This window comes from Lampris incognitus, chromosome 5 (assembly GCF_029633865.1).
Source record: "Lampris incognitus isolate fLamInc1 chromosome 5, fLamInc1.hap2, whole genome shotgun sequence".
Classification (NCBI taxonomy): Eukaryota; Metazoa; Chordata; class Actinopteri; order Lampriformes; family Lampridae; genus Lampris; species Lampris incognitus.
In genome coordinates this window covers 67,368,757-67,395,242 of record NC_079215.1, presented here as the reverse complement: position 1 = coordinate 67,395,242, position 26,486 = coordinate 67,368,757, and the positions used below count along the sequence as shown (strand labels likewise).

The window sequence follows — 26,486 nt, the reverse complement described above, 5'->3', positions numbered from 1 at the left end:
TTTTTTTTCAAGCTAGCAATTAGCTGTTCCCTCAGCCTTCTGCTGGGGGAACAGCTCGTATGGATGCTGGCAGTCATATCAACACGTACCCTAGTTCTGCTGAATGATGGAAGCTAAGCAGGTATGGGCTTGACTAGTACTTGGATGGGAGACCAACCGGGAAAACTGAGTTGTTGCTGGAAGTGGTCTTGGTGGGTGAGTAGGGGGCAGTCTTACCACTGGCCTAATAAAAAAAATCCCAACGCCCCAGCGCAGTGACAGGGAAACTGTACTGTACTACTGTAGGAGATGCCGTCCTTCGGATGAGACGTTAAACTGAGGTCCTGACTCACTGTGGTCATTAAAGATCCCATGGCATTTATTCCAAAGAGTAGGGGGTCCCCGGTGTTCTGGCAAAATTCCCAACCTGGCTCTCTCCATCTGGCCACCTAATCATTCCCCCATGAAATCTCAATGATTCTTCCCTCTCCTCCTCAATCTATCTGATTTGTGGTGAGTGTTCTGGTGCAAAATGGCTGCCGTGCATCACCCAAGTGGTGCTACACATTGGTGGTAGTTGAGCTGAGTTTCCCCCCTTCACTGTGAAGCGTTCGTTGTCAAGATAAAGCGCTATATAAATGTATCATTATTATCATAAAGTAAATGTTTAGTAAATGATGCTGCCTTTAAGTAGAGCCTGACTGATGTGGGATTTTTGACATAGAGACCGATACCGATTTTAGAGGGGAAAATTCACCAATTACTGATATTGTGGCTGAGATAACAAATTTTTGAGCTGGAATGAAAATGGGCCTTTTCTATGTGGATTGTGCACCGATGTGACCATTCAAAGGTACTCAGAAGGCTGCTTTCTTAAATAGCGATATTAAAGTGTAATTAACATGGGGGTAATGTGATGCAGCGAAGCTAGATAGACGCTAGCCCAGGGGCTCTCCCCACAAATTCATTTTAAAACCATTATAAACACACAAACCCACTTCTAATTCGGTCGGACAGCATGCCTTTGAGACCCGGCAGCAAACAGCTAAAGTCAGCTAGTGAGCAAACCATGACATCTGCAGAGAAAACTGTTACCAGGGGCCTTATTCATCAGTCGTTCATAGGTAAGAAATTTGTTCTTACACACCCATGGAATTTCTCAGCCCTGAGGTTTGTCTGAGAGGTCAGTGTAGAACCTGGTAACCCCTGAATTTAGACACCAGTTGGTTAAAACTGATGTCTCTGCAAGCCTGGGTGATGGCTCGTTGCAAGAGGTAGACAACAGATGTTAGGGGGAAGGAATTACAAATAACCATCAGGCCTTGCCACTGGCTGTCAGGCAATTCTGAGAGCTAAAAAAAAGCCATGGGTGTGTAGAAACAAATTTGTGCTTACGAACGTTTGATGAATGAGGCCCCAGGACTGGTGACCAAGAAGTTGCATAATGTTGGCGGCGCAGCAACACTTGAGTGGAGGAGACTCACTTATCCTTCAATAGATAAGAACCGGTAATCAAGCCCTCTCCAGTAAACTTGACTCTAAAGCCACAGAAATTAATCAGAAATTAATCTGGACTGAAAACTATGCTGGGGGGTTCCAGTGATGTCATCACCCAGAATGGCAGCCTAAAATAACAGCTCCTTTGAAAAAATACTTTTTCCGCCCCGTTAAACTGTCAAATACAACATTTTTTCTGTAATACTTGAACTGGGTCTCAGCCCCCTCGGGAGACCGTGAATGTTATTTTTGTGCAAATGCACCTCCAGGTCCGTCAGTTGGAATTGGATGGATTTTTGAAATGCAAGTGTGTAGGAAAGCATCTCCTTGACATCGGTGCTCCACTCCTCCACATCGGGCACTCTCTGCTCTGTCCCCGCAACTCTTTCTGTTATTTCTTTTTAACTCAGAAACAATACCATTTATTTTCTGACTTATTTCTCCTCAGAAGTCCACCAGCTCACTCTTCAGTGCTCCAATTGTTTAGCTGAATTCTTTCTTCACATCCAAATGGACCGCCTGTATCTCGGCAATGGTGTTAGCTTGGATCGCTTCCATAGCTTTGTGTTCAGCTAGCGTGTTAGTGCTATTTGCTGTGTCCTCATTTTCCGTCAGTGATTTATTGTCTTTTCTTAGGTTTTCTAGCGGTTTTCCTCTGGTCCGTCTTTTGTTTTCCCCTTTCATGCTACAATATCAACTTTTCTACCTGATTATCCAGTGTCTTTTTCGTGGGGGGAGTAAGACTGTCTGGGAGTCTCCGTTTCATGCTGCCGTTTGCTCCTGCGCCATGTCGGAAGTCGGCCGGGCTCTACTTTTAAGATGGAACACTAGACTGATGACGGCATAGCCTGAAGTCCTCTATAGGAACTACTGACAGGCTGGTGCAGTGGCTCAGCACATGGATTAATACATTAGCTTGCCTGCACAGATTTCCAGTGTGAACGCTCCATCTGGAGTCCAATACACAAAGTGGTTCATATGCTGGGGACAGATAACTGCTGTTATCTGTACTTCATGCGCATATTAAAATAAAGTTAAGTGAACAAGCTCCTTGGTGAACAAAAACATCCATCAATCCATTATCCCAACCACTTATCCCGCTCTCAGGGTCGCGGGGATGCTAGAGCCTATCCCAGCAGTCATTGGGCGGCAGGCGGGAAGACACTCTGGATAGGCCGCCAGGCCATCACATGGCCAACATGCACACACATTCACACCTAGGGACAATTTAGTACGGCCGAGTCACCTGACCTACATGTCTTTGGACTGTGGGAGGAAACCGGAGCACCCGGAGGAAACTCACGCAGACATGGGGAGAACATGCAAACGCCACACAGAGGATGACCCGGGATGACCCCCAAGGTTGGACTACCCCGGGGCTCGAACCCAGGACCTTCTTGCTGTGAGGCCCCCGTGCTAACCACTGCGCCACTGTGCCGCTGAACAAAAACATCTCATATGAAAACAAGCTAAGGAGTCTTTCAAATCTACATCATTTGGAAGTCGTAATGCTTTTTTGTAATTTCTCCATTTTTGGTCCGATTTTAACAAAAGGTGTGCTTGATGTTGGACAATTTTAAAATGAAGTGGAAAAAGCCAACAGGACAACGTTGACGACTCTGGTTAGGACATTTTAAAGTGAATAAAAAGTGAACTGGACGTGAAAAACTCAGCATTCCTCAGCATCTCACCTGTCTGTCTGAGGGAATCGGTTGTAGGCTTTGTGTTTGCGGTAAGAGTTGAAGTAGAAGATGCACTCGATGAAGTGCTGGCTGAACATGGTCGGGTTCTTCTTCAGCAGCAGGTGGACCAGGCAGTACTCACACAGACTGGAACAGGAAACAGATATTGAGGTACACGTATGAAGACTACCCAAAAAACATTTAGCAGTGAGGCGGTGAGAGGGGCCATCTTCAGCCATCATGTATAAACCTGTATCACTAGGAAATAGGTTCATATGTGATTCACCAAAATACCGAGCCATCCTTTTAATCACAAACATTAAGAGGATTTCAGCCAACACTCAAGGTACACAAATATGACACAAAAATGATTCAGACTCCTGACAAAAATACACAGATGAAAACAAATAATATTGTCTCTAGGTAACACAAACATGAAGAAAACCAGGATGCTTAGTGATGAAGCCCTCATGAGATTTCTTTATTGAATAAAAGTTTTTGTGGATTTTTACACCCATTTTCCAACTAGTGGTTCACAACATGTAAGTAGGTGGTTGGTGTAGTAATTCCATGGGTATAGTAAATGCTGAGAACCTTTGCCAGTATTACTGAATGAAATAAGTCCTAGACAAATATTTCCAGGCCTTCTTTTAAGCTTTATTAATTTTTTTTATAATAAAAATCATTACTATCTTTATTTAAAACTCTTTCTAAGCTTGTACAATGGAAGGAAAGAAGTAGAAAGAAAGAATACCATAAGACAATCTACATTTGCATGAATCCATCTGTCAGCATTGGTCTGCCGTAACATATGTACCGGTACAGTTTTAAATCAGAGTGTGGGTTACCTTGCAATGGAAGGCACGTTGTCGACCAACACGCTCACAAACTCGAAGAAGAGGGAGCCCTTCCATTTGAGAAACTCCTCCTGGAAACAAGAGGCCATGTTTTAACAATAACACACTGCCTGAAAGCAGCCTGGTGGCACAAATCACATAGCCTCACCACTGGTCCCCCCACCTCTCTCTCTCTCTCTCTCTCTCTCTCTCTCTATATGTATATATATATATACATGTGTGTGTGTGTGAAGAAGGGCAACATCTTTCTGTTGTCTATGGTGAGGCGGGGTCGTTTCTCTCTATACTGCCACTTTCCTATGTAACCCAGCCACTGAGGATGCACAAGCCAGCGCATTCTTACTGCCAGTCCTAACCCCAGATAAATGGGGAGGGTTGCGTCAAGTAGGGAATCCAGGGTAAGACCTTTGCCAGATCAAATACGCGGATAATAAATCAGATTTCCATACCGGATTGGTCGAGGCCCAGGTTACCACTGAAAAGTGCTACTGTTAGGTGAAGGAGAAGGAGAAGGAGAGGGGGAAGGCATGTCCAGAGGCAGCAGTAAAGCAGTAAAGAAGGAAGGGTAGAAATGTGGAGGTGAGAGTCAGAACTCTGAATATTGGCACTAGGACTGGTAAAGGGAGAGAGCTGGCTAATATGATGGCGAGAAGAAAGGTAGGCATACTGTGTGTCCAAGAGACCAGGTGGGGGGATAGTAAGGCCAGGAACATTGGAGGTGGGTTCAAACTCTTCTAACATGGTGTGGATGGGAGGAGAAATGGGGTAGGGGTAATTCTGAAGGAAGAGTATGTCAAGAGTGTGTTGGAGGAGAAGAGTGTTGGACAGAGTGAAGAGTATGAAATTAAAGGTGTGTTGATGTATGTTATCAGCACATATGCCCCGCAGGTTGGGTGTGAGATGGAAGAGAAAGAAAAATTCTGGAGTGAGTTGGATGAAAGGGTGGAGAGTGTACCCAAGGAGGAGAGTGTGGGGATTGGAGCGGACTTCAATGGGCATGTTGGTGAATGGAATAGAGGTGATGGGTAGGTATGGTGTCAAGGAGAGGAATGTGGAAGAACAGATGGTGGGGGATTTTGCGAAAAGAATGAAAATGGCTGTAATGAATATGTATTCCAAGAAGAGGGAGGAACACAGGGTGCCATACGTATAAGAGTGGAGGAAGGTGCACACAGGTGGACTATATCTTGTGCAGGAGCTGCAATCTGAAAGAAGATGGAGACTGCAATGTGGTGACAGAGGAAACTTAGCTAGCTAGCATCGGATGGTGGTCTATAGGATGACTTTGGAGGTCAAGAAGAAGAAGAGAGTGAGGGCAGAGCCAAGGATCAAATGGTGGGTGTTGAAGAAGGGAGACTGTTGTGTGGAGTTCAGGGAGGAGTTAAAACAGGCACTGGGTGGTAGTGAAGAGTTGCCAGGTGGCTGGGCAACAACTGCAGAAATAGTGAGGGAGACAACTAAAAAGGAGAGGAGACAACATGGTGTGTCATCTGGACAGAGGAAGAGACTGCAGAAATAGTGATGGAGACAACTAAGAAGGTACGTGGTGTGTCATCTGGACAGAGGAAGAAAGACAGGAGACTTGGTGGTGGAATCAGGAAGTACAGGAAAGTATACGGAGGAAAAGGTTGGCAAAGCAGTGGGATAGTCAGAGATGAAGAAAGTAGACAGGAGCACAAGAGATGGGGTGTAAGGTGAAGAGAGAGGTGGCAAAGGCAAAGGAAAAGGCATATGACAAGTTATATGAGAGGTTGGACATTAAGGAAGGAGAAAAGGACTTGTACCGATTGGCTAGCCAGTGGGACTGAGCTGGAAAGGATGTGCAGCAGGATAGGGTGGTTGAAGGATAGAGATGGAAATGTGCTGACAAGTGAGAAGAGTATGTTGAGAAGGTGGACGGAGTACATTGAGAGGCTGATGAATTAAGAAAATGTGAGAGAGAAGGTTGGATGATGTGGGTATAGTGAATCAGGAAGTGGAATGGATTAGGATGAAGTAAAGGACACTATGAAGAAGATGAAGAGTGGAAAGGTAGTTGGTCCAGATGAAATACCTGTGGATCCATGAAGATGTTTAAGAGAGATGGCAGTGGAGTTTTTAACTAGATTGTTTAACACAATCTTGGAAAGGAAGAGGATACCTGAGGAGTGGAGAAGAAGTGTACTGGTACCTATCTGATTTTCAAGAATAAGGGTGAAGTGCAGAGCAGTAATAACTACAGAGGTATAAAGTTGATCAGCCACAGCATGAAGATATGAGAAGAGTAGTGGAAGCTAGGTTAAGAGGAGAGGTGATGATCAGTGAGCAGCAGTATGGTTTCATGCCATGAAAGAGCACCACAGATGTGTTGTTTACTTTGAGAATGTTGATGGAGAAGTATAGAGAAGGTGTCTTTGTAGATTTAGAGAAAGCACACGACAGGGTGCCGAGAGAGGAGGTGCGGTATTGTATGAGGACGTCGGGAGTGGCAGAGAAGTATGTAGGAGTGGTGCAGGATATGTATGAGGGAAGTGTGACAGTGGTGAGGTGTGCAGTAGGAGTGATGGATGGATTCAAGGTGGAGGTGGGATTACAGCAAAGACCAGCTCTGAGCCCTTTCTTGTTTGCAATGGTGATGGACAGGTTGACGGACGAGATGACATTGTGTTCTGTAGCAAGAGTAGGGAGCAGGTTGAGGAGAGCCTGGAGAGGTGGAGGTATGCACTGGAGAGAAGAGGAATGAAAGTCACCAGTAGGAGCAAGATGGAATACCTATGCGTGAATGAGAAGGAAGACAGCGGAATCGTGAGGATGTAAGGAGTAGAGGTGGTGAAGGTGGATGGATGAGTTTAAATACTTGGGGTCAACCCGTTCAAAGTAACGGGGAGTGCAAAAGAGAGGTGAAGAAGAGGGTGCAGGCAGGGCGGAGTGGGTGGAGAAGAGTGTCAGGAGTGACTTGCGACAGAAGGGTACCAGCAAGAGTTAAAGGGAAGGTTTACAAGATGGTTGTGAGACCAGCTATGTTATATGGTTTGGAGACAGTGGCACTGATGAAAAGACAGGAGATGGAGCTGGCAGAGTTGAAGATGATAAGATTTTCATTGGGAGTGATGAAGACGGACAGGATTAGGAACGAGTATATTAGAGGGACAGCTCAGGTTGGACGGTTTGGAGACAAAGCAATAAAGACAAGATTGAGATGGTTTGGACATGTGCGGAGTAGAGATGCTGGGTATATTGGGAGAAGGAGGCTGAAGATGGCGCTGCCAGGCAAGAGGAAAAGTTTTTTCTTATGTTATTCAGAAAAGAGAGAACCGTTAACTGGTAACACATTTAACTGGTCCAAGGTAGGTCTTAAACTGAGAAAAATGTTATCCAGTTAACTGTGCAGTATTACAAGAAAAAGATCTTGTTTAGGATTCACATCTTCCATCCCTGCCTAGCAACCTTGTAGCATAAATTATGTTATCAGCAGGTTGGCTAGTAGTAACCCTGTAGCATAGACCCTGTTGCCAGGTAGTTGCCTGGCAACCATGTAGATCAGTTTCTTACCTGTAGCAGATTCGTCAGCATGATCAGCGTCTGCTCCCTGATGACAGCCTCATTGTCCCAGAGACAGGCGGAGATGTTAGGGATGTAGTGGTCAACCATGTTGGTGTAGCGGACACACAAGTCACACATGATCACCACTATGTTGTTCCTCACTGCCACTTCCTCCCCCACCTCCAGCTCCCGAGCCAACACCGGCAGGTACTTCTGGGCCAACTCCTCATGCTGCAGGCACAGCTTACCTGGAGAGTAAGGAGAACCTCACAGTGTGTGCCAGTGTGTGTGTGTGTGTGTGTGTGTCTGTGCGCACAGTACTGTTGGCCAGTGTCGGATAGTGACAACATGGCAGCAACTATCCTGACGCAGGCTGTTCACCAACCCAGAGCTGTGGGAGAAGGTGGTCAAATAAAAGAATTTACAGGGTTTCTACCAATATGGCCACCATGTCACCGGTACATCTGGAAGATGTGTTTAGAACAGGAAATCTAAATGATGGGCGGCCACCAAAAGGCTGGTAAATTCAGCAACTTTCAAGACAAAGACCAACATCTACCACTGACTGACTGTTGGACAGACATAATTTTAAATATGAACCATTAGACTTGAAGTTTTATCTACAAGGCTACTGTAAATGTCCACTCATAAAAGTCTGACTTTCAGAAAGAGAGCGAGAGAGAGATCGAGAAGGTGCGATAGATAGATAGCATACCTAGAGTGATGACTCCGTGTGCTCTGACCATGGTGGGCAGAAAGTTGGCTCTGAACTGGGAGAGCGGCAGAGAGGCAGGCAGGTCCTCAGAACCTGAACAGACAACAAATAAAACTATTAAACACCGTCACAGAAAAACAATCTGAATGACTTTATTATAGAATACTCCACTTTTTTTGTTTATGAACTGTGTTTTAGGTAGAAACGTATCTAACGGGGCGTCTGAGTAGCGTAGCGGTCTATTCTGTTGCGTACCAACACAGGGCTCGCCAGTTCGAATCCCCGTGTTACCTCCCACTTGATCGGGCGTCCCTACAGACACGATTGGCAGTGTCTGCGGGTGGGAAGCCGGCTGTGGGTATGTGTCCTGGTCACTGCACTAGCGCCTCCTCTGGTCAGTCAAGGCGCCAGTTCGGGGGGGGGGGGATAGCGTGATCCCCCCCATGCACTACGTCTCCCTGGCAAAACTCCTCACTGTCAGGTAAAAAGAAGCGGCTGGTGACTCCACATGTATTAGAGGAGACATGTGGTAGTCTGCAGCCCTCCCCAGACCAGCAGAGGGGATGGAGCAGTGACCGGGATGGCTCGGAAGAGTGGGGTAATTGGCCGAATACAATTCGAGAAAATGAAAAAAAAAAAAACTATCTAACAACACTTGTGGTTAACTTTAACTGAAATGCCCAAGTTTTCGGACAGGCTCCAGCACCCCCACGACCCGGAGCAGGATAAGCGGTTTAGATGATGGATAGATGGATGGATAAACTTGGAAGTCCTGGGGTCTGTGTGCCAAAGTGACTAATGGGCTAGCATGCTAACTGCATTTAATCTAGGTTTTCTGTCTAAAGATAGGTGCTCCATTTGAAGCAGGATCATCATCATGGTAACTTATCATAGAAGGTTGAATCGGTTCATCTGGACACAGCGTTTATTGACAGATACATCATCATCTAAGTGACCTCTTCAGTCTCACCTGACTGCAGGTGTCCCACCCTTCATCAGGCTGAAGAGGTCACTTTGTTGAGGGATGAAAAGTATCTGCCAGTAAACATGTCCAGATGAACTGATTCAACCCTCTGTGATTTACTTACCCTGATTACAGAGCAGCATCAACACTTATGCTTCAAAATCATCCTGCTGCCCCACCCAAACACCCCCTCCACCAAGCACCGGTGTAGCTTCAGTGTCAGTTATCAGCTGACAATTTCATTGTTCTTGCTCAATACGTAACATGTATATGCTGACACTCAGTGCTGAGGCTTTCTCCTGTTGGTGGTTCTTATCAGTGCAATACTTTTTGTTTGTGGAATTCTGTACAGAGAGCAATTATCATTCCATAGACTGCCCACTAATCCCCCCCCAATTGTACTGAGCCAATTACTCCACTCTTCTGAGCCATCCTGGTCGCTGCTCCACCCCCTCTGCTGATCCAGGGAGGGCTGCAGACTACCGAATGCCTCCTCCCATACATGTGGAGTCACCAGCTGCTTCTTTTCACCTGAGAGTGAGGAGTATCGCCAGGGGGACGTAGCGTGTGGGAAGATCCCTTTCCCCCCCGAACAGGCGCCCCCGACCAACCAGAGGAGGAACTAGTGCAGCGACCAGGACACATACCCACAATCTGGCTTCCCCTGCAGACACGGCCAATTGTGTCTGTAGGGACGCCTGACCAAGCCGGAGGTAACACAGGGATTCGAACCGGCGATCCCCATGTTGGTAGGCTACGGAATAGACCGCTACGCTACCCGGATGCCCCAGACTGCCCACTAATCTGAGAAATTCTACTTAAATTTGTCCTGTTCCATATGAACATCCACTTAAGTCCAGCTTCTTCTCAGCTAAAGGTGAAGATGACGCTGTCCTACCTGCCAGCTTGTCTCTGTGGGTAGTCAGGACCGACTCCACCAGCAGCACCGTCCTCTTGCCCAATTGAGCAGGGCAGTGTAGCGAGGCCACGCCCAGGGTGTGCAGGTGCTTCACCTGGGACAGGAAACATGTTCAGTCTGGTTAGAAAAACAGAACTGAACACGGCTGAAGCAGAACAGTTTTCAGCGTAACTGGAAATACAGAAACAACTACTGGGTAGAAAGACATATTTAATGTTCATGTTTTGGAATAAACAGCATCCCTGCGACCCTGACAGCAGGATAAGTGGTTTGGATAATGGATGGATGGAATATATATATATATACACTACCGTTCAAAAGTTTGGGATCACCCAAACAATTTCGTGTTTTCCATGAAAAGTCACACTTATTCACCACCATATGTTGTGAAATGAATAGAAAATAGAGTCAAGACATTGACAAGGTTAGAAATAATGATTTGTATTTGAAATAAGATTTTTTTTACATCAAACTTTGCTTTCGTCAAAGAATCCTCCATTTGCAGCAATTACAGCATTGCAGACCTTTGGCATTCTAGCTGTTAATTTGTTGAGGTAATCTGGAGAAATTGCACCCCACGCTTCCAGAAGCAGCTCCCACAAGTTGGATTGGTTGGATGGGCACTTCTTTGAGCAGATTGAGTTTCTGGAGCATCACATTTGTGGGGTCAATTAAACGCTCAAAATGGCCAGAAAAAGAGAACTTTCATCTGAAACTCGACAGTCTATTCTTGTTCTTAGAAATGAAGGCTATTCCATGTGAGAAATTGCTAAGAAATTGAAGATTTCCTACACCGGTGTGTACTACTCCCTTCAGAGGACAGCACAAACAGGCTCTAACAGGTACTATTTAATGAAGATGCCAGTTGGGGACCTGTGAGGCGTCTGTTTCTCAAACTAGAGACTCTAATGTACTTATCTTCTTGCTCAGTTGTGCAACACGGCCTCCCACTTCTTTTTCTACTCTGGTTAGAGCCTGTTTGTGCTGAAATAAGGCTGCTGTCCACAAAGTCATTAAACCAGACTACATTTAATTGTGTCTGATTATCAAATGTGCGACAGGATTTAAAGAGTAGTCATAAAAAAAGCAGAACTTAATAGATTTAATTTTCTATGAAGAAATTTATTTTGTTTTTTTTTGTTTTGTTTTTTACATTTTCCCCCTTTTTCTCCCAAATTGTGCTTGGCCAATTACCCCGCTCTTCCAAGCCGTCCCAGTCTCTGCTCCACCCCCTCTGCTGATCCGGGGAGGGCTGCAGACTACCACATGCCTCCTCACATATATGTGGAGTCACCAGCTGCTTCTTTTCACCTGACAGTGAGGAGTTTCACCAGGGGGACGTAGTGTGTGGGAGGATCACTGCTATTCCCCCGTTCCCCCTCCCCCCTGAACAGGTGCCCCAACCGACCAGAGGAGGCGCTAGTGCAGCGACCAGGACACATACCCACAGCCGGCTTCCCACCCACAGACACGGCCAATTGTGTCTCTAGAGATGCCTGACCAAGCGGGAGGTAACACGGTGATTTGAACTGGCCAGCCCCGTGTTGGTAGGCTGCTACGCTACTTGGACACCATGAAACAAGAGTTTTTAGCCAAACATGACTGATGGGCCCAGTTTATCTTCTAGTTCATCCTTTGTGATGTGATGATTGCACGTTTGTATTGCGACATCAATTCTGAAACAGGCCTAGTACACGTGGTGCTGTCGTCATCAAGATGGCACCATGGACGGTAGCCTCAGTTCTGTGCTCTCCTGTACTTTTCCTGTTTTTGTCTGTTTGTTTAGTTTCCAGTGCCCACTCGCTGATCACATACAGCAGGGAAGAACTGTTAAGTCTCAAACTGTCCACTGGAAACCTGAACACTTTTTTATCAGCTTTAACTGAACATTTTAACCAAAGTCTTGCCCAGGTCTTGATCGGTACAGCCCTGTGTGGACTACGCTGAAGCAAGCCAGAGCGCTCGCTAAACTGCGACAGCGGGGATTTAGAACCACGCTCCCATCAGTCCACCTGGCGAACGTCCACTCTCTGGCCAGCAAGATGGATGAACTGCTGCTCCTAAATGGGAAAAAACTCGGACTTTTCCAGATCTGCCGCCCTGAACCTGGCTTAGTGAGCACATACTGGACAGTACACTTCATCTGCTGCAGTTCCAACTCCTCCAGGCGGGCTGCGATACAGAGCTGTCGGGGAAAAAACGGGGTGGCAGCATACGCTTCTACATAAATGAAGGTTGGTGGACGGATGTCACAGTGTTGAAGAAGTCATGCACCCCTCGCTTAGAGACCTTTTTCACCACCACAGGACTTTTCATCATGTATTCTGGTCAATGTCTATATCTCTCCCCAGGCCTGTGTTAAAGAGGTGTTAAAACACCTGCTGATCAAATTACAAACATGGAGCACAAATATCCAGACTCCCTACTCATTATCCTTGGGGATTTTAACAGAGCAAACCTCATGCTACACAATATTAAAGGACACCTATCACTCTGTCCCCCGTGCAGCTCTGGACCTCTCTGATCACTGTCTGATTCATCTTCGCCCAACCTACAGGCAGAAACTACAATCTGCAAAGCCTGTGGTTAATGGACCAATGAGTCAAAACTGGAGCTCCAGGCCTACCTCGACTGCACTGACGGGAGTGTTTTTGAGGCTGCATCTACAGTCCTGGATGAACTTAGCATCTCTCCCCTCCCAAGCGAACCCCCAACTCCACTCTGTGTTGAGGACGTGTGCCAGCTCTTCCAGAGACAGAAGACCAGGAAGACACTGGGTCCGGATGGTGTGTCACCCTCCTGTCTTAAAGTCTATGCTGACCAGCTGGCCCCCATTTTCACACTGATCTTCAATAGCTCACTGGAGCTGTGTGAAGTCCCCTCCTGCTGCAAGAGCTCCACTATCATCCAAGTCCCCAAGAAAACCCATATCACAGGATTAAATGACTGCCCTAACGCCTGTGGTCATGAAATCCTTCAAGAGACTGGTGTTGGCCCACATGAAGAAACTCACAGGCCCGCAGCTCAACCTCCTGCAGTTTGCCTACCGAGCAAACAGGTCAGTGGATGATGCAGTCAACATGGGATTGCACTACATCTTCCACCACCTCGACTCCCCCGGGTCATATGCAAGGGTCCTATTTGTGGACTTCAGCTCAGCGTTCAACACCACCATCCCAGATATCTTCCACTCCAAACTCACCTGGTTCACTGTACCAGCCCCCATCTGCCAGTGGATTAAAAACTTCCTGACAGACAGGAAGCAGCTGGTGAGGCTGAGGAAAATCACATACAGCACCCGGACAATCAGCACTGGCGCCCCCCAGGGATGTGTACTCTCCCCTCTACTCTTCTCCCTCTACACAAATGACGGCACCTCACGTGACCTGTCTGTTAAACTCCTGAAGTTTGCGGACGACACGACCATCATTGGCCTTAACCGGGATGAGTCTGCATATAGACGGGAGGTTGATCAGCTGGACATCTGCTCCGGCCATAACAACCTGGAGCTGAACACACTCAAAACAGTGCACTTCAGGAGGATTCCCCCAACACTGCCTCCCCTCACCATACTTAACAGCAGTGAAAACCTACAGATTTCTGGGTTCCACATCTCCCAGGACCTAAGGTGGGCATCCAACATAAACACAATCATCAAAAAGGTCCAGCAGAGGATGTACTTTCTCCATCAGCTCAAGAAGTTCAACCTGCCTCAGGAACTGCTGATTCAGTTCTACACTACAATAATCCAGTGTCCTCTGCACATCCAGTACTGTCGGGTTTGGATCAGCCACCAAACAGGGCAGGGACAGACTACAACGGACAGTTAAGTCTGCAGAGAAAATCACTGGTGCCAACCTGCCCTCCATTCAGAACTTATACACCTCCAGACTCAGGAAACGGGCAGGCAACATCACTGCAGACCCATCACACCCTGGTTACAACCTGTTCCAACTCCTCCCCTCCGGTAGGCGATACAGAGCACCGTACCCCAAAACAACCAGATATAAAAACAGTTTCTTTCCGCGGGCTGTCATTCAAATGAACACTTAACACTGTCAATAAATCCACCCATGTTGTATATAATGTACTGTATATTGTACGTATACTGGTACACTCTGTCATGTACATCTACCTCAGGCATGTATGTTAGTAAGCTGCTAACATCTATTTCAGCATCTCTGATAAATTCTCTGCACCACTGCACTTTATCACCTCTTATTTCACCTGTATAAGTCAGTCCTTGTGTATATATGTGAAGATTGCTGTGTTGTACTGTTGTTATTCCATGTTAAGTACACTGAGAGAGCCACGAAATTGGAGTCACATTCCATGTAGCGCAAACCTTCATGGCCAATAAACGGATAATTCAGATTCTGAAAATAAGAACTATGATGACATAGTTCCACATTTACTCATAATTTAGATCTTTAGATAGTTTGATAATCTAAGGTAACACGGTTTATGAAAAACAAAGCTGAGCCCTCACCATCAGTTCCGGGTTTAAGTTTTCGGCTCCTGTCTCACTTAGGATGATGGTCGCCAGATAGTTCTTGCAGACAGCCACCAGTTCCCCACAATGTTTGTTCAGAAAAGCCTGGAAAACATGGAATATACAAAGGTACGAATGTTGCTGTGCAACTGATAATACAGTGTATATACGTATAACTGACTGAAGTTGAAACTAGTATGTGTCTGTCGTTTACAAGTTCATCATAAATCTCTCCATGAGGCTTGGAAGTAGTTTCAAGTTTTATTCATCAAATGCATAACAATACAGCATGGTAGAAATTGCTGGCAATAAAAGACTGAGGCATCGGCTAACCTCAAAAAGGTTATGAAACATGACATTTAAATGTAAAGTTGCACACGCTGTTCCTGTGGTGGTGAAAGGTGGCGATGGCGAAAGGTGGCGAAATTCTACAGCCCCACTGCTGCTTAAAAAGCGTGGTGAGAACATGTTGAATGTGTGCCAATGTGTGCTGGCAAGCAGTGAGACTGGAGCCCTGACCTGGGTCTGTTTGATGTCTTCACTGCGGCCCAGCAGAAACAGGGTCTCCATGCTCGCACTGATCACCTCCAGTGGCATGGAGAACATCTTCAACCAGGTCATTAAGTCATCTGGAGAGAGAGAGAAAGAGAGAGAGAAATAGTTCAGAAAGATTCATCAAAAGACGACAAACGATTTAAGCCCATTTGATCAACAAAGGACAAGTGGAAATGGAGGAGAGACCCTCAGTCGTTTCCCGTATCTGGCCTGTATTGAGATAAATTGAACTTAATTAAAACAGATACAGAAAAGAAAAGATGACGCAACATAATGTGTTCAGAAATCATGTTCTCTCTTGGTAAAACAGAACAGCCCAACATAGTCAATTACAATACAAAAAAAAAGGCGGCGTCCAGGTGGCGTGGCGGTCTATTCCGCTGCCTACCAACATGAGGATCGACGGTTCGAATCCCCATGTTACCTCCGGCTTGGTCGGGCGTCCCTACAGACACAATTGCACGTGTCTGCGGGTGGGAAGCCGGATGTGGGTATGTGTCCTGGTCGCTGCACTAGCGCCTCTTCTGGTCGGTCGGGGTGCCTGTTCCGGGGGGGAGGGGGAACTGGGGGGAACGACGTGATCCTCCCACGCACTACATTCCCCTGGGGAAACTCCTCACTGTCAGGTGAAAAGAAGCATCTGGTGACTCCACATGCATCGCAGCAGGCATGTGGTAGGGCCCTGACACACCAAACCGACTAGCGGCGACGAAGGCCGGGCGTTGCGTCGCCTCACGCCGCCTGCCAAAAAGTAGCAGTTGAACACACTGCAAAGACTACAGCCGACGGCCAATTAGTATGTACGTTCTGCACTGATTCGCTAAGCTGAATAGCTAATCAGTGATCTCTCTCACTGATGGGCTCCGCCCATTCAACATGCTGAATCGGCCGAAGAGCTGCCGACAGGTCCGACTAGTGCGGGACACACCGCAAAAACTAGGGTCACAGACGCTCACCGACGGCCCGACACTGGCCGACGGTTGGCCTGGTGTGTCAGGGCCCGTAGTCTGCAGCCCTCCCCGGATCAGCAGAGGGGGTGGAGCAGCGACCGGGACGGCTCGGAAAACAGGGTAATTGGCCGGGTACAATTGGGGAGAAAAAGGGGGAAAAACAATGAAACTAGTAAAAGATCTAATTTTGTCGTGGCGGAGTGGTGCACCTGTCTGGAGTCGGCCTAACTAGCTCTAGAAGGGTTAAAGCTGTGATCACACCCCACGACTGAACACAAGAGAAGAACAGAGCAAGAACCACGGAGACATGGATACGAGGAAGCGCTTCCATTTGGAGACTCTCTACAGACGTCCTGCTTCTTTAGCATGGCTTCACCTCTGGTGTTCTGAATAAATGGCTGCTGAGCCGTGAGCCACCATCCTCATCCATGTCTCTGTGCTGCAGAACCCCGGTGCAGCCCTGGCAACGGCTCAGTTGTGTCACAGTCGGAACGGTGTAAGGAAAAACAATTTCAAGAATTGTTGCAAGAACATTCAAAAGTAGAATTTCAGAGCGGTTTGGATACTTCTATAAGCTCATGTCAGTAGATCTTTTATAATAGATGATCGATATGCTTACTTTTTCTCTACTTTTGTCTTCCGTTTATATCCTTGGGTCTTTCTGTAATGGCATCCCATCAAGACAGACTGAATGTGTGATCACTTACTGTCGATGTATACCAAGTAAGCATCAGAAAGGTATTACTGGGGTGTCCGGGTGGCGTGGCGGTCTATTCCATTGCCTACCAACACGGGACCGCCGGTTCGAATCCCTGTGTTACCCTCCAGCTTGGTCGGGCATCCCTACAGACACAATTGGCCGTGTCTGCGGGTTGGAAGTCAGATTGTGGGTATGTGTCCTGGTCGCTGCACTCTGGTCGGTTGGGGCGCCTGCTCAAGGGGGAGGGGGAACTGGGGGGGAATGGCGTAATCCTCCCACGCGCTACATCTCCCTGGTGAAACTCCTCACTGCCAGGTGAAAAGAAGCGGCTGGTGACTCCACATGTATTGCAGGAGACATGTGGTAGTCTGCAGCCCTCCCCGGATCGGCAGAGGGGGTGCAGCAACGACTGGGACGGCTCAGAAGAGTGGGGTAATTGGCCGGATAAAATTGGTGAGAAAAGAGGGGGGGAGGTCCAAAAAAGAAAGGTACTACTACAGTACTATTATACCCAGCAAGGAGCCTCCAGTTTTCACTGAATCAGTCAGTCACATGTTCTCTGTGTGGATGGTTTCAACTCACCAATGATCCTGCTCTTGGTGTCCTCGTTCAGGTGCTCCGCTATGTCCCCGACCACCGACAGGATGTGACACATGGTTGTCACGGAAACAACCTTGGAGCTAGAGAAATCAAATAAGAAACTAAGCCATTACATGAAATTTGGTACTCACATTTCAGTTAACAGTAGAAAACTGATTATTTACACCCTTTGCCCACACCGGCTCTCCCTTGTAGCATGATCACCCTGCTGTTTGACCATCTTGTAAACCTTCCGTTTAACTCTTGCTGGTACCCTTCTGTCACAAATCACTCCTGACACCCTTCTCCACCCACTCCACCCTGCCTGCACTCTCTTCTTCACCTCTCTTCTGCACTCCCCATTACTTTGGACAGTTGACCCCAAGTATTTAAAAACGTTAAATGCAAAATATTCTTCAGAAATCTCAAATCTATCTCCCCCAGGTCTTTTTGCCTCTCCTGCAGTAAAATGTCTGCCTCCACTCCTCCACTGTTTATAGTAACTGACAAGATTGCAGGCATAATCACTGACCCCCCGACTGTCTTGATCAGCTGGCCTCCATCAAAACAAAAAGTCTCATGCACACACTCAGCTTCCTGCTACACTCCTGAACTGCATCAAATAAATCCAGTAGGTGCTGGCTCAAAAGACTCAAGAAAACTGGTCTAACAGTGCACCTGCAAGGCTACACAGATTACCTTCAACAATACAAAGATCCTCTCACCCCAGCTCAGTCCACCTACCCCTCAAACCTCACACTCCAGCTCCACCAACCCCAACATGTTTTACTGCGAGATCCAAAGATAATTTCAAACGAGCTAGAATTTATTCAAAGACTTGCCTGGCCTCACGGTGGACAGACCTCACCATGTCCTCCCATGCTTCCAGGATCTTGCCGCAAGGGATTTTTGGGGAGGAGCTGGCCACCTTGGCGAGTAGCAGCCATGCCCCGTCAGCATGCTCGGCCTCGGTGTGACAGATGAGGTTAGTGATGAGGGCAGGGGTGATCTTGTTCTGTTTGGACCAGTTGGTGAAGGCCCGGCTGAAATAACGGCTACGAGCCGCAGACAGGAAATGAAAAACATCAGACGTCCATCTGCCGCTTCACGTAAGTCGAGTTCAGCAGAAAGTCGACACTGTTGCTTCGTGTCAGAGATATTAAGTCATGTTCATCATTACAAAAACTTTCCATGAAAACAGCGGTTTATTGACTGGGAATTGTTGTGGTCCAACCTGAGGTTCTGGCACTCGTGGCAGAGCAGCCCCAGCAGGTCCCAGGTGAGTCTCTGGGCAGCATCCAGGTGTGTTTGGGCAGAGTAACTCTTCACCTGGTTGAGAAGCACCACCTCCAGCTCCTCCAGGGCCTTCTCCTGGACAGAGCTCTCTGAATCCACCAACGCCGGGACCACGCCCTGCAGCCACGTCCTCTGAACCAGACTGCTTTCTGATTTGGACTGGGAGGAAGAGAGTTCCAAACCAGTTGAACTAGTGGTGCAGGTCATGTAAATAGCAGCGTGTTTGGAGGACAGTTTGTAGAAGAACTGATGGAGGTTCAGTCTAGTGCTAGAAGATTAAGTCATGGTAATCCAAATGGTAACGGGCTGCATTTATACAGTCTACTGACCACTCAAAGCGCTTTCCAATGCATGTCTCACATTCACACACACATTCATACACTGATGGCGGAGGCTGCCATGCAAGGCGCCATCCTGCTCATCAGGAGCGGTTAGGGGTTCGGTGTCTTGCTCAAGGACACATTTACAAGCTCTCCTGAAGGAGCTGGGGATCGAATCACCGACCTTCCGATTTACTAAACGACCCACTCTACCTCCTGATTCATACTACCAAATCATAAGATCATTCACTACTTTTTTAATTGTGTCTGTAGGGATGCTCGACCAAACTGGAGGTAACACAGGGATTCGAACCAGAGATCCCCGTGTTGGCAGGTAACAGAATAGACAACCACGCCACCCGGACGCAAGGCTGGTTCCCACACACCCCTCACACCCAGGAGGAGAAACGTTAAAAGGAACAGGTAAGCTTGTTGGTCAAACAGGATATGGCCCCGTGGGAGGACTCACAGTCAGCAGCTCCCTCAGACACTGCAGGGCCTTCTTCTTGACAGAGATGGCGGGGTCTCTGCAGCGGTCCGACAGTACCGCCAAGTTCTCTGTTGTCAAGGGGACGACGCCGTGTTTCAGGAGCCCCGTCAGCGCCTGGGGTCAAAACACAGAACAGTTTCATTACCCCAACCCACCCCATCTTAATTCTTTTCAACAATACAGGTCAGAGCTGGGATTTGACAGTTAGACTAGACATCTAACAACCGGTGGATGAATAAATAAATAACAATAATAATAAATTGTATTTATAGAGGGCCTTTCAGAGTACACAAAGACACCATTACATACGTTAAACTAAACATAAAAGTAACACACCAAAAAACAGAAAAGCATTTCTGAAGAGGTGAGTTTTGATGAATGATTTGAGTGTGCGTGGATGGGGGAAGTATCTGATGTATATCTAGGGACGGAGTTCCAGTGGAAGGGGGCAGCTATGGAGAAGGTTCTGTCACCCCAGGTCCGGTGCTTGGTTCTGTGTGGCGGAGACAGGAGATCGGCGTCAGAGGAGCGAAGGCTGTGGGAAGGAACATGGTAGTGGAGCAGGTCGGTGAGGTAGGAGGGGGCCTGGTCATGGAGGGCTTTGTGAGTGAGGAGAAGGACTTTGAATTGGATTTGTTGTGGGATAGGGAGCCAGTGGAGGTTCTGGAGGACAGGGGTAGTGTGGTCACGGGAGCGGGAGTGTAGAGCAGGTGGGCAGCAGAGTTCTGGATGTACTGGAGTTTGTTTAGGACTTTGGACAATGAGCCATAAAGACTGCAGTTGCAGTAGTTACTTCTGGATGAGATGGAGGCATGGATCAGAGTTTTGGCAGCAGAGATGTTTTTGAAGCATTGTAGCAATTCCAAGAATTCTATGGCAGATTTCCAGTCTGGGTCATCAATGTGGATCTTAAAATCCCCCAGGAGGAAAATGGAAGGTGAGATGGCACATAGCTGGGTCAGGAAATCAGAGAAATCAGGGAGAAGAAAGGAGGGGTTTGGCTTCAGGGGGCAGTAGATAACGGCAGTGACCAAGAGAGTGGGACCAGAGAGTTTGAAGGCAAGGTGTTTAAAGGAATGAGCGGCAGGAATGGAAATGGTGGTTGTCTGAATGTCCTTCCTGTAAACACCACCTCCCCACCCCTCAAGACGAGCTATGTCAGTTTATGTGAATCGTGTGGGTGTGGTCTGGTTTAGTGAGAAATGGTCCAGGGGTTTTTGCCAGGTTTCAGCGAGGCAGAGGATATTAAGGTTACTGTCAGTTATGAATTCATTCAGAATGAGGCTTTTGTTATGGAGTGAATAAGTGTTGAACAAAACCAGTTTCAGATTTCGTTCCTTTGTGATAGGTTGTGAGAACTGATGAAGGGGACGGAGATTGGACTGATTCACATGTTATTTGTTGTGGTGACGGTGAAGGTAATGCTGTCCGTTGGTAACACGGTCAGGAATGGGAAGAGGTCGAAGAGCAGTGTGAGTATACCACAAGGGGGAGCCGATGTGAGCGAAGGCTGTGACAGTCAAGGGGAAGAAGAGGGTTTAGGAAGGCACGTGTGTGATGTAAATAGTCAATCACATGTGGAGGACAGAACGGCGTGCTGCAAATTAGCAGCAAGCATGCGACTACCTAGCATGTCCAGGTGAAGACCGTCTCTTCTATACAAACAGGAGCTCCCAGAACAAGGCAAAGATGTGAATAAAACCAGTGTTGTGCAGTATACTCACAGACTGCAGCCAGGTATGAAGGCTGAGGTTTCTGCTAAAACACACCACACAGCAATCCAGTGTGGGAAATGGACCACAACTGTTGAAATTAAAAAGACGGATAAAAATTGCCTTTTTGTCAGCTTGGACCACTGAGGGGCGGTGTCATTGGAGCCGACGTGGACTATTACTTTCGTAATTGTCGAAAATGATTCAGGAGTCCTGGGAGTTTCTCAGGCAGCACGGTGGCGCAGTGGTTAGCGCGGTTGCCTCACAGCAAGAAGGTCCTGGGTTCAAGCCCCGGGGTAGTCCAAACTTGGCGGTCATCGCAGGTTGCCCTCTGTGTGGAGTTTGCATGTTCTCCCCATGTCTGCGTGGGTTTCCTCTGGGGGCTCCGGTTTCCTCCCACGGTCCAAAGACATGTAGGTCAGGTGAATTGGCCGTACTAAATTGTCCCTAGGTATGAATGTGTGTGTGTGTGTGTGTGTTGGCCCTGTGATGGCCTGGCAGCCTGTACAGAGTGTCTCCCCGCCTGCTGCCCAATGACTGCTGGGATAGGCTCCAGCATCCCTGCGACCCTGAGAGCAGGATAAGCAGTTCGGATAATGGATGGATGGACGGGAGTTTCTCTAGGATTTCCGGGGTAAAAGTGCCAGGAAAGCAACACATGACCACATTTACGCAACGGATTTTTTGGACTATGGAGTCCCCAACAATCAAGGTAGTGGGGGGAAGAGAGGAGCAGGTGACTGATTGACAGTGCTGTCAGGGACAGTCTTAGGGAGGGGTGAATGTTGTTGGTCTGAGGAAGCGGCATTGGGACTGGGAATTACCAACCTGCTCTTAACGCTGGACAAACCAGTCTCTGTGGGAGGTAACTGACATTAATGTCCGCTTCTGGTGTGGGGAGATGGCTGCGTGAATTTGCGTTTACAGCAGCCTTACCCAGTGCCGGTGTCGGAAGATGGCGGCGTGAATTCACATTTGCGGCGGCCTCACCCAGTACCGTCCATGCAGTGTCTTTGTCCACATCTGCGTCTAAGTTTTGTCTTCGTTTGATGGTGGGGAGAGCTGGTGCTGGATTGGCTGGGTGAGTGGGGCAGGCTAAGCTAACTGCTAGCCCATGCAGACCGGCAGTTCCGATAAAACAGAGGGTGGTCAGGCGGCGGCCTCACCTGGCATTGACTGTGGTGTTTTTGATGTCGTCGTGAGGAGTGTGGGGAGGTGTGTTGAGGGTGTCTCACTGGGAGAGCTGGTGCTGGATTGGATGGGAGAGCTTTGTCTGCTTCGTCCAGTTGGCCCGGGGACCACGGCCCCTGCCTGGAGCTGCGCCCAAGGAGGAAACGCTGAGGGCGGTCTGACAGGATGCAGAAGCAGGGCAGGCTAAGCTAACTGCTAGCCCATGCAGACCGGCGGTTCCGACAGTCATCCTGGCTGGCATTCGTTCCCTCGGACAGTGATTTTTTGTTTAGTTTGGATATGTGTGTTAGTTAGGGTATGTGTGTTCTTGTAGTTTTGGATGTGTTGTTGTCTTTGTGTTGGATGTGTTGTTGTACTGCTGTGGGCTGGGGGAAACGACACTTTGTTTCATTTCATGTACGCAAGTGCATGAAGTGAAATGCCAAATAAAGTGTTCCTGATTCCTGAACATGAATTAGTGCTGCTGGACTTTATATGATAAACTGGTTTAGCCCCAGTTACCTGCAACGCAGACTTCCTCACGCTGGTCTTTGGGTCGGCTACCCGCTGCAGCAGGAGAACCAGGTTCTCCTTGGCTGTGCGACCATGACAGAAGGATTAATGCATCCATTTAATGAAAAGGCAGAGAACACATAAACACACTGGATGAAGTCTGTCGTGCTGTTCTTACCGTCATAGATATTGTTGTCACTGCTGGTGATCTCCACAGTCCTGAAAGGAAGAGTCCGGTACGTCTTCTGAGTCTGATGAGCGCTCTGAGCCCCTGACGTACACACAGCATTACTTCAGCTAAATATCAAAACTCATAAGCAGAAAAAAAGACCTTCTGCTTTTTATTTCTTTCCTTTATTTTACTTCTTTTTTTTTTTTTTTTTACATTTATTTCTGATTTTTTTTCCCCTTTTTTCTCCCAATTTAGTGGCCAATCGATCCCTATTTTAATTCAAACACCCACCCTCGCACTGTATGCGTTCGCCAACTGCGTCTCTCCGGCCGGCAGTCTCGAAGGAGACCCCCTCCCCACTTCCGTGACAAGGCGACTCCAGGCCGAACCACTGTTTTTCCGACACACACAGAGACGCATCACGTGACGAACACAAGCCGACTCCGCCCCCCTCCCGAAGACAGTGTTGCCAATGATCGCTGCTTCGTCGAGTCCGGCCATAGTCGGATCTGACGAGACCGGGGCGCGAACCCCAGTCCCCAGTGGGCAACTGCATCGACACAAAGCCGATGCTTAGACCGCTACACCACCGCGGACCATTTTACTTCTTTTTAACCAAACTCATAACAACTCTTAACAGGGTTTGAAGACTCATTTACCAGCCAACCAGCTACATACAGCTTAACTGACCCTTCATTGTCTGTCCATCAGTGACTTCAGGGAAACGACTTTAATTCAACTCGTTTATCTTAATGAAATCTGTGAGCTGATAGAAGAAGTGGTTTCCTGCCTGGTAGAGGACTCTCAAGTAAACAAACAAAGGTTTTACCTTCAAAGCTCTGAGTCTCCAACACAGTCTGGGATGCAGCTAGACAGGGCACAAGAAACACAGGTTAGAACCAGGTGGGACATTTGATTACAGTCTGATGGGAGTAGTGAATTACCGGTCTGTCAGGACTGCTGTGTCACAGTCTGGGTAGACATGAAGACTCCCTGTACTGGTATCTGACAGCCTGGGGAAACTCAAACACTAACAGTGACAGGTCTACAACTGACCATATGCAAAATAATGATTGGCACAGACATCCACCAATCAGAGTCCAGCAATCTTTTCCACCAACTGTAATCACCCCACTAAGAGCAGCTCTGATGTAAAATATGATAGATGATATGAGATGAGTAAAATATGATAGATAATATGAGATGGGTAAAAATATGATAGATAACATGAGATGAGTAAAATATGATCGATATATGAGGTGAGTAAAATATGAGAGATAACATGAGATGAGTAAAATATGATAGATGATGAGTAAAAAAATGAGATGAGTAGAAAAATAATAGATAATGAGATGAGTATAAATATGATAGATAATACGATGAGTAAAAATATGATAGATGTGAGAGGAGTAAAATATGATAGATAAAACGAGATGAGTTAAAATACGATAGATAATATGAGATGAGTAAATATGATATGAGATGAGTAAAATACGATAGATGATATGAGATGAGTAAAATTTGATAGATAATACGAGATGAGTTAAAATATGATTGATAATATGAGATGAGTAAAATATGATAGATAATATGAGATGAGTAAAAATATGATAGATAATATGAGTAAAAATATGATAGATATGAGTAAAATATGATAGATAATATGAATGAGTAAAATATGATAGATATGAGTAAAAATATGATAGATAAAATTAGATGAGTAAAATATGATAGCTAATATGAGATGAGTAAAAATATGATAATCTGAGATGAGTAAAATATGATAGATAATATGAGATGAGTAAAAATATGATAGATGATGAGTAAAAATATGATAGATATGAGATGAGTAAAATATGAGATGAGTAAAATATTATAGATAATATGAGATGAGTAAAATATGATAGATATGAGATGAGTAAAATATGATAGATGATAGGAGTAAAATATGATAGATAATATGAGATGAGTAAAATATGATAGATAATATGAGATGAGCAAAACATGATAGATAATATAAGATGAGTAAAAGGAGAGGGAAATGGTGAAAAGGTATTGTTGAGGAAACATGCATCATGCCTAATAATCCAGGAAATCACAGAGGTGAATCAGTTCGTCTGGACATATCTATTGGGAGAAATGTTTCATCACTCATCTAAGTGACTTCTTCGGTCTACACTGACCGCAGGTATTCCCACACATCCCCCAGTAAACGCTGGGTCCAGACAAACTGATTCAACTCTGTTGCATCCTGAATGACTAGAGGACAAAGTATTTTTATTCCTTTCTTCCCAAAACCCAAATCCCTCCTTCACAAGTGTTTTCTGTGAATTAAATCTTGTGGAAGGAAACTCTTTAAACTTAATATAGAAACCATCAACAGACACACGTCTGCTCAGAAGTATGTTAGCTACAGTCAGTTTAGTCGATAGACCATGTGGATGTGACACTGAACTATCCGTAGAAGTAGTGGTGCTAATTTTTAAAGTTTTTTAGACAGAGTAATCATAATAATAGTAATCATTACATTTATATAGCGCTTTTCTAGACACCCAGAGCGCTTCACATTGAAGGGGGTAACTCACTTCAGCCACCACCACTGTGCAGCACCACCTGGGTGATGCATGGCAGCCATTTTGCACCAGAACGCTCACCACACACCAACATGAGGTGGAGAGGGAGGAGTCATTGAGCCAATTACATGGGGGATGATGACGTGGCCAGGTGGAGGGAGCCAGGTTCAGAATGTTGCCAGGACACCGGGGACCCCCTACTGTTTGTGATAAGTGCCATGGGATTTTTAATGACCACAGTGAGTCAGGACCTCGGTTTAACATCTCATCCAAAGGACGGCATCTCCTACAGTACAGTGTCCCCCGTCACTGCACTGGTGCACTGGGGTTTGATATTTGTTGTTTTTAATTAGGACCAGAGGGAAGACTGCCTCTTACTGGCCCACCAACACCACTTCTAGCAGCAACTCAGTTTTCCCGGGAGGTCTCCCACCCAGGTACTAGCCAAGCCCACACCTGCTTAGCTTCCGTCATTTGGCAGAGCCAGGGTACATGTTGGCATGGCTGCCGGCAAATAGCAACAGTAACTAAGGGAGGTGGGGCTTAGAGAAATTTTGCAAACAGTCATTTCGGCAGGAAATACAAAGACCACAGTCAAGGCTGAGCGTTTTCGGTTTTTATTTTTCAAAGCCACCCAGCATGCCGAATTTCGCCACAAGAGGACACTGTTACATAACCTCACACGAACAGGAACAACTTTTGGATCCGTGGAAACATAAAATCTGGGTGAAAATCAGTTTAAAAATCTGGGTATTTTTCGGTGAAAATCGGTAAAAACCAAAAATGCTGAGCCTTGACCATAGTGAAGAAGAGCGGTGCTGATATCTGT

The 26,486-nt window shown here is 46.7% G+C and overlaps 1 protein-coding gene across 1 annotated transcript in view; it reads right to left on the bottom strand.

Annotated features, from left to right (window-relative positions):
• Positions 1–26,486, bottom strand: part of ncapd3 (non-SMC condensin II complex, subunit D3) — a 53,171-nt gene that overhangs the window by 15,024 nt on the left and 11,661 nt on the right. Inside the window, exons 12-25 of the mRNA XM_056280743.1 lie at positions 23,914–23,952; positions 23,091–23,183; positions 22,922–22,995; positions 19,497–19,631; positions 18,646–18,866; positions 18,275–18,466; positions 17,415–17,512; positions 15,147–15,256; positions 14,625–14,732; positions 10,115–10,229; positions 8,253–8,345; positions 7,547–7,785; positions 4,007–4,086; positions 3,168–3,305 (exon numbers count right to left, since the gene is read on the bottom strand). Coding sequence (XP_056136718.1) covers positions 3,168–3,305; positions 4,007–4,086; positions 7,547–7,785; positions 8,253–8,345; positions 10,115–10,229; positions 14,625–14,732; positions 15,147–15,256; positions 17,415–17,512; positions 18,275–18,466; positions 18,646–18,866; positions 19,497–19,631; positions 22,922–22,995; positions 23,091–23,183; positions 23,914–23,952 — 1,735 coding nt within the window. The remainder of the gene's footprint in view (positions 1–3,167; positions 3,306–4,006; positions 4,087–7,546; positions 7,786–8,252; positions 8,346–10,114; positions 10,230–14,624; positions 14,733–15,146; positions 15,257–17,414; positions 17,513–18,274; positions 18,467–18,645; positions 18,867–19,496; positions 19,632–22,921; positions 22,996–23,090; positions 23,184–23,913; positions 23,953–26,486) is intronic.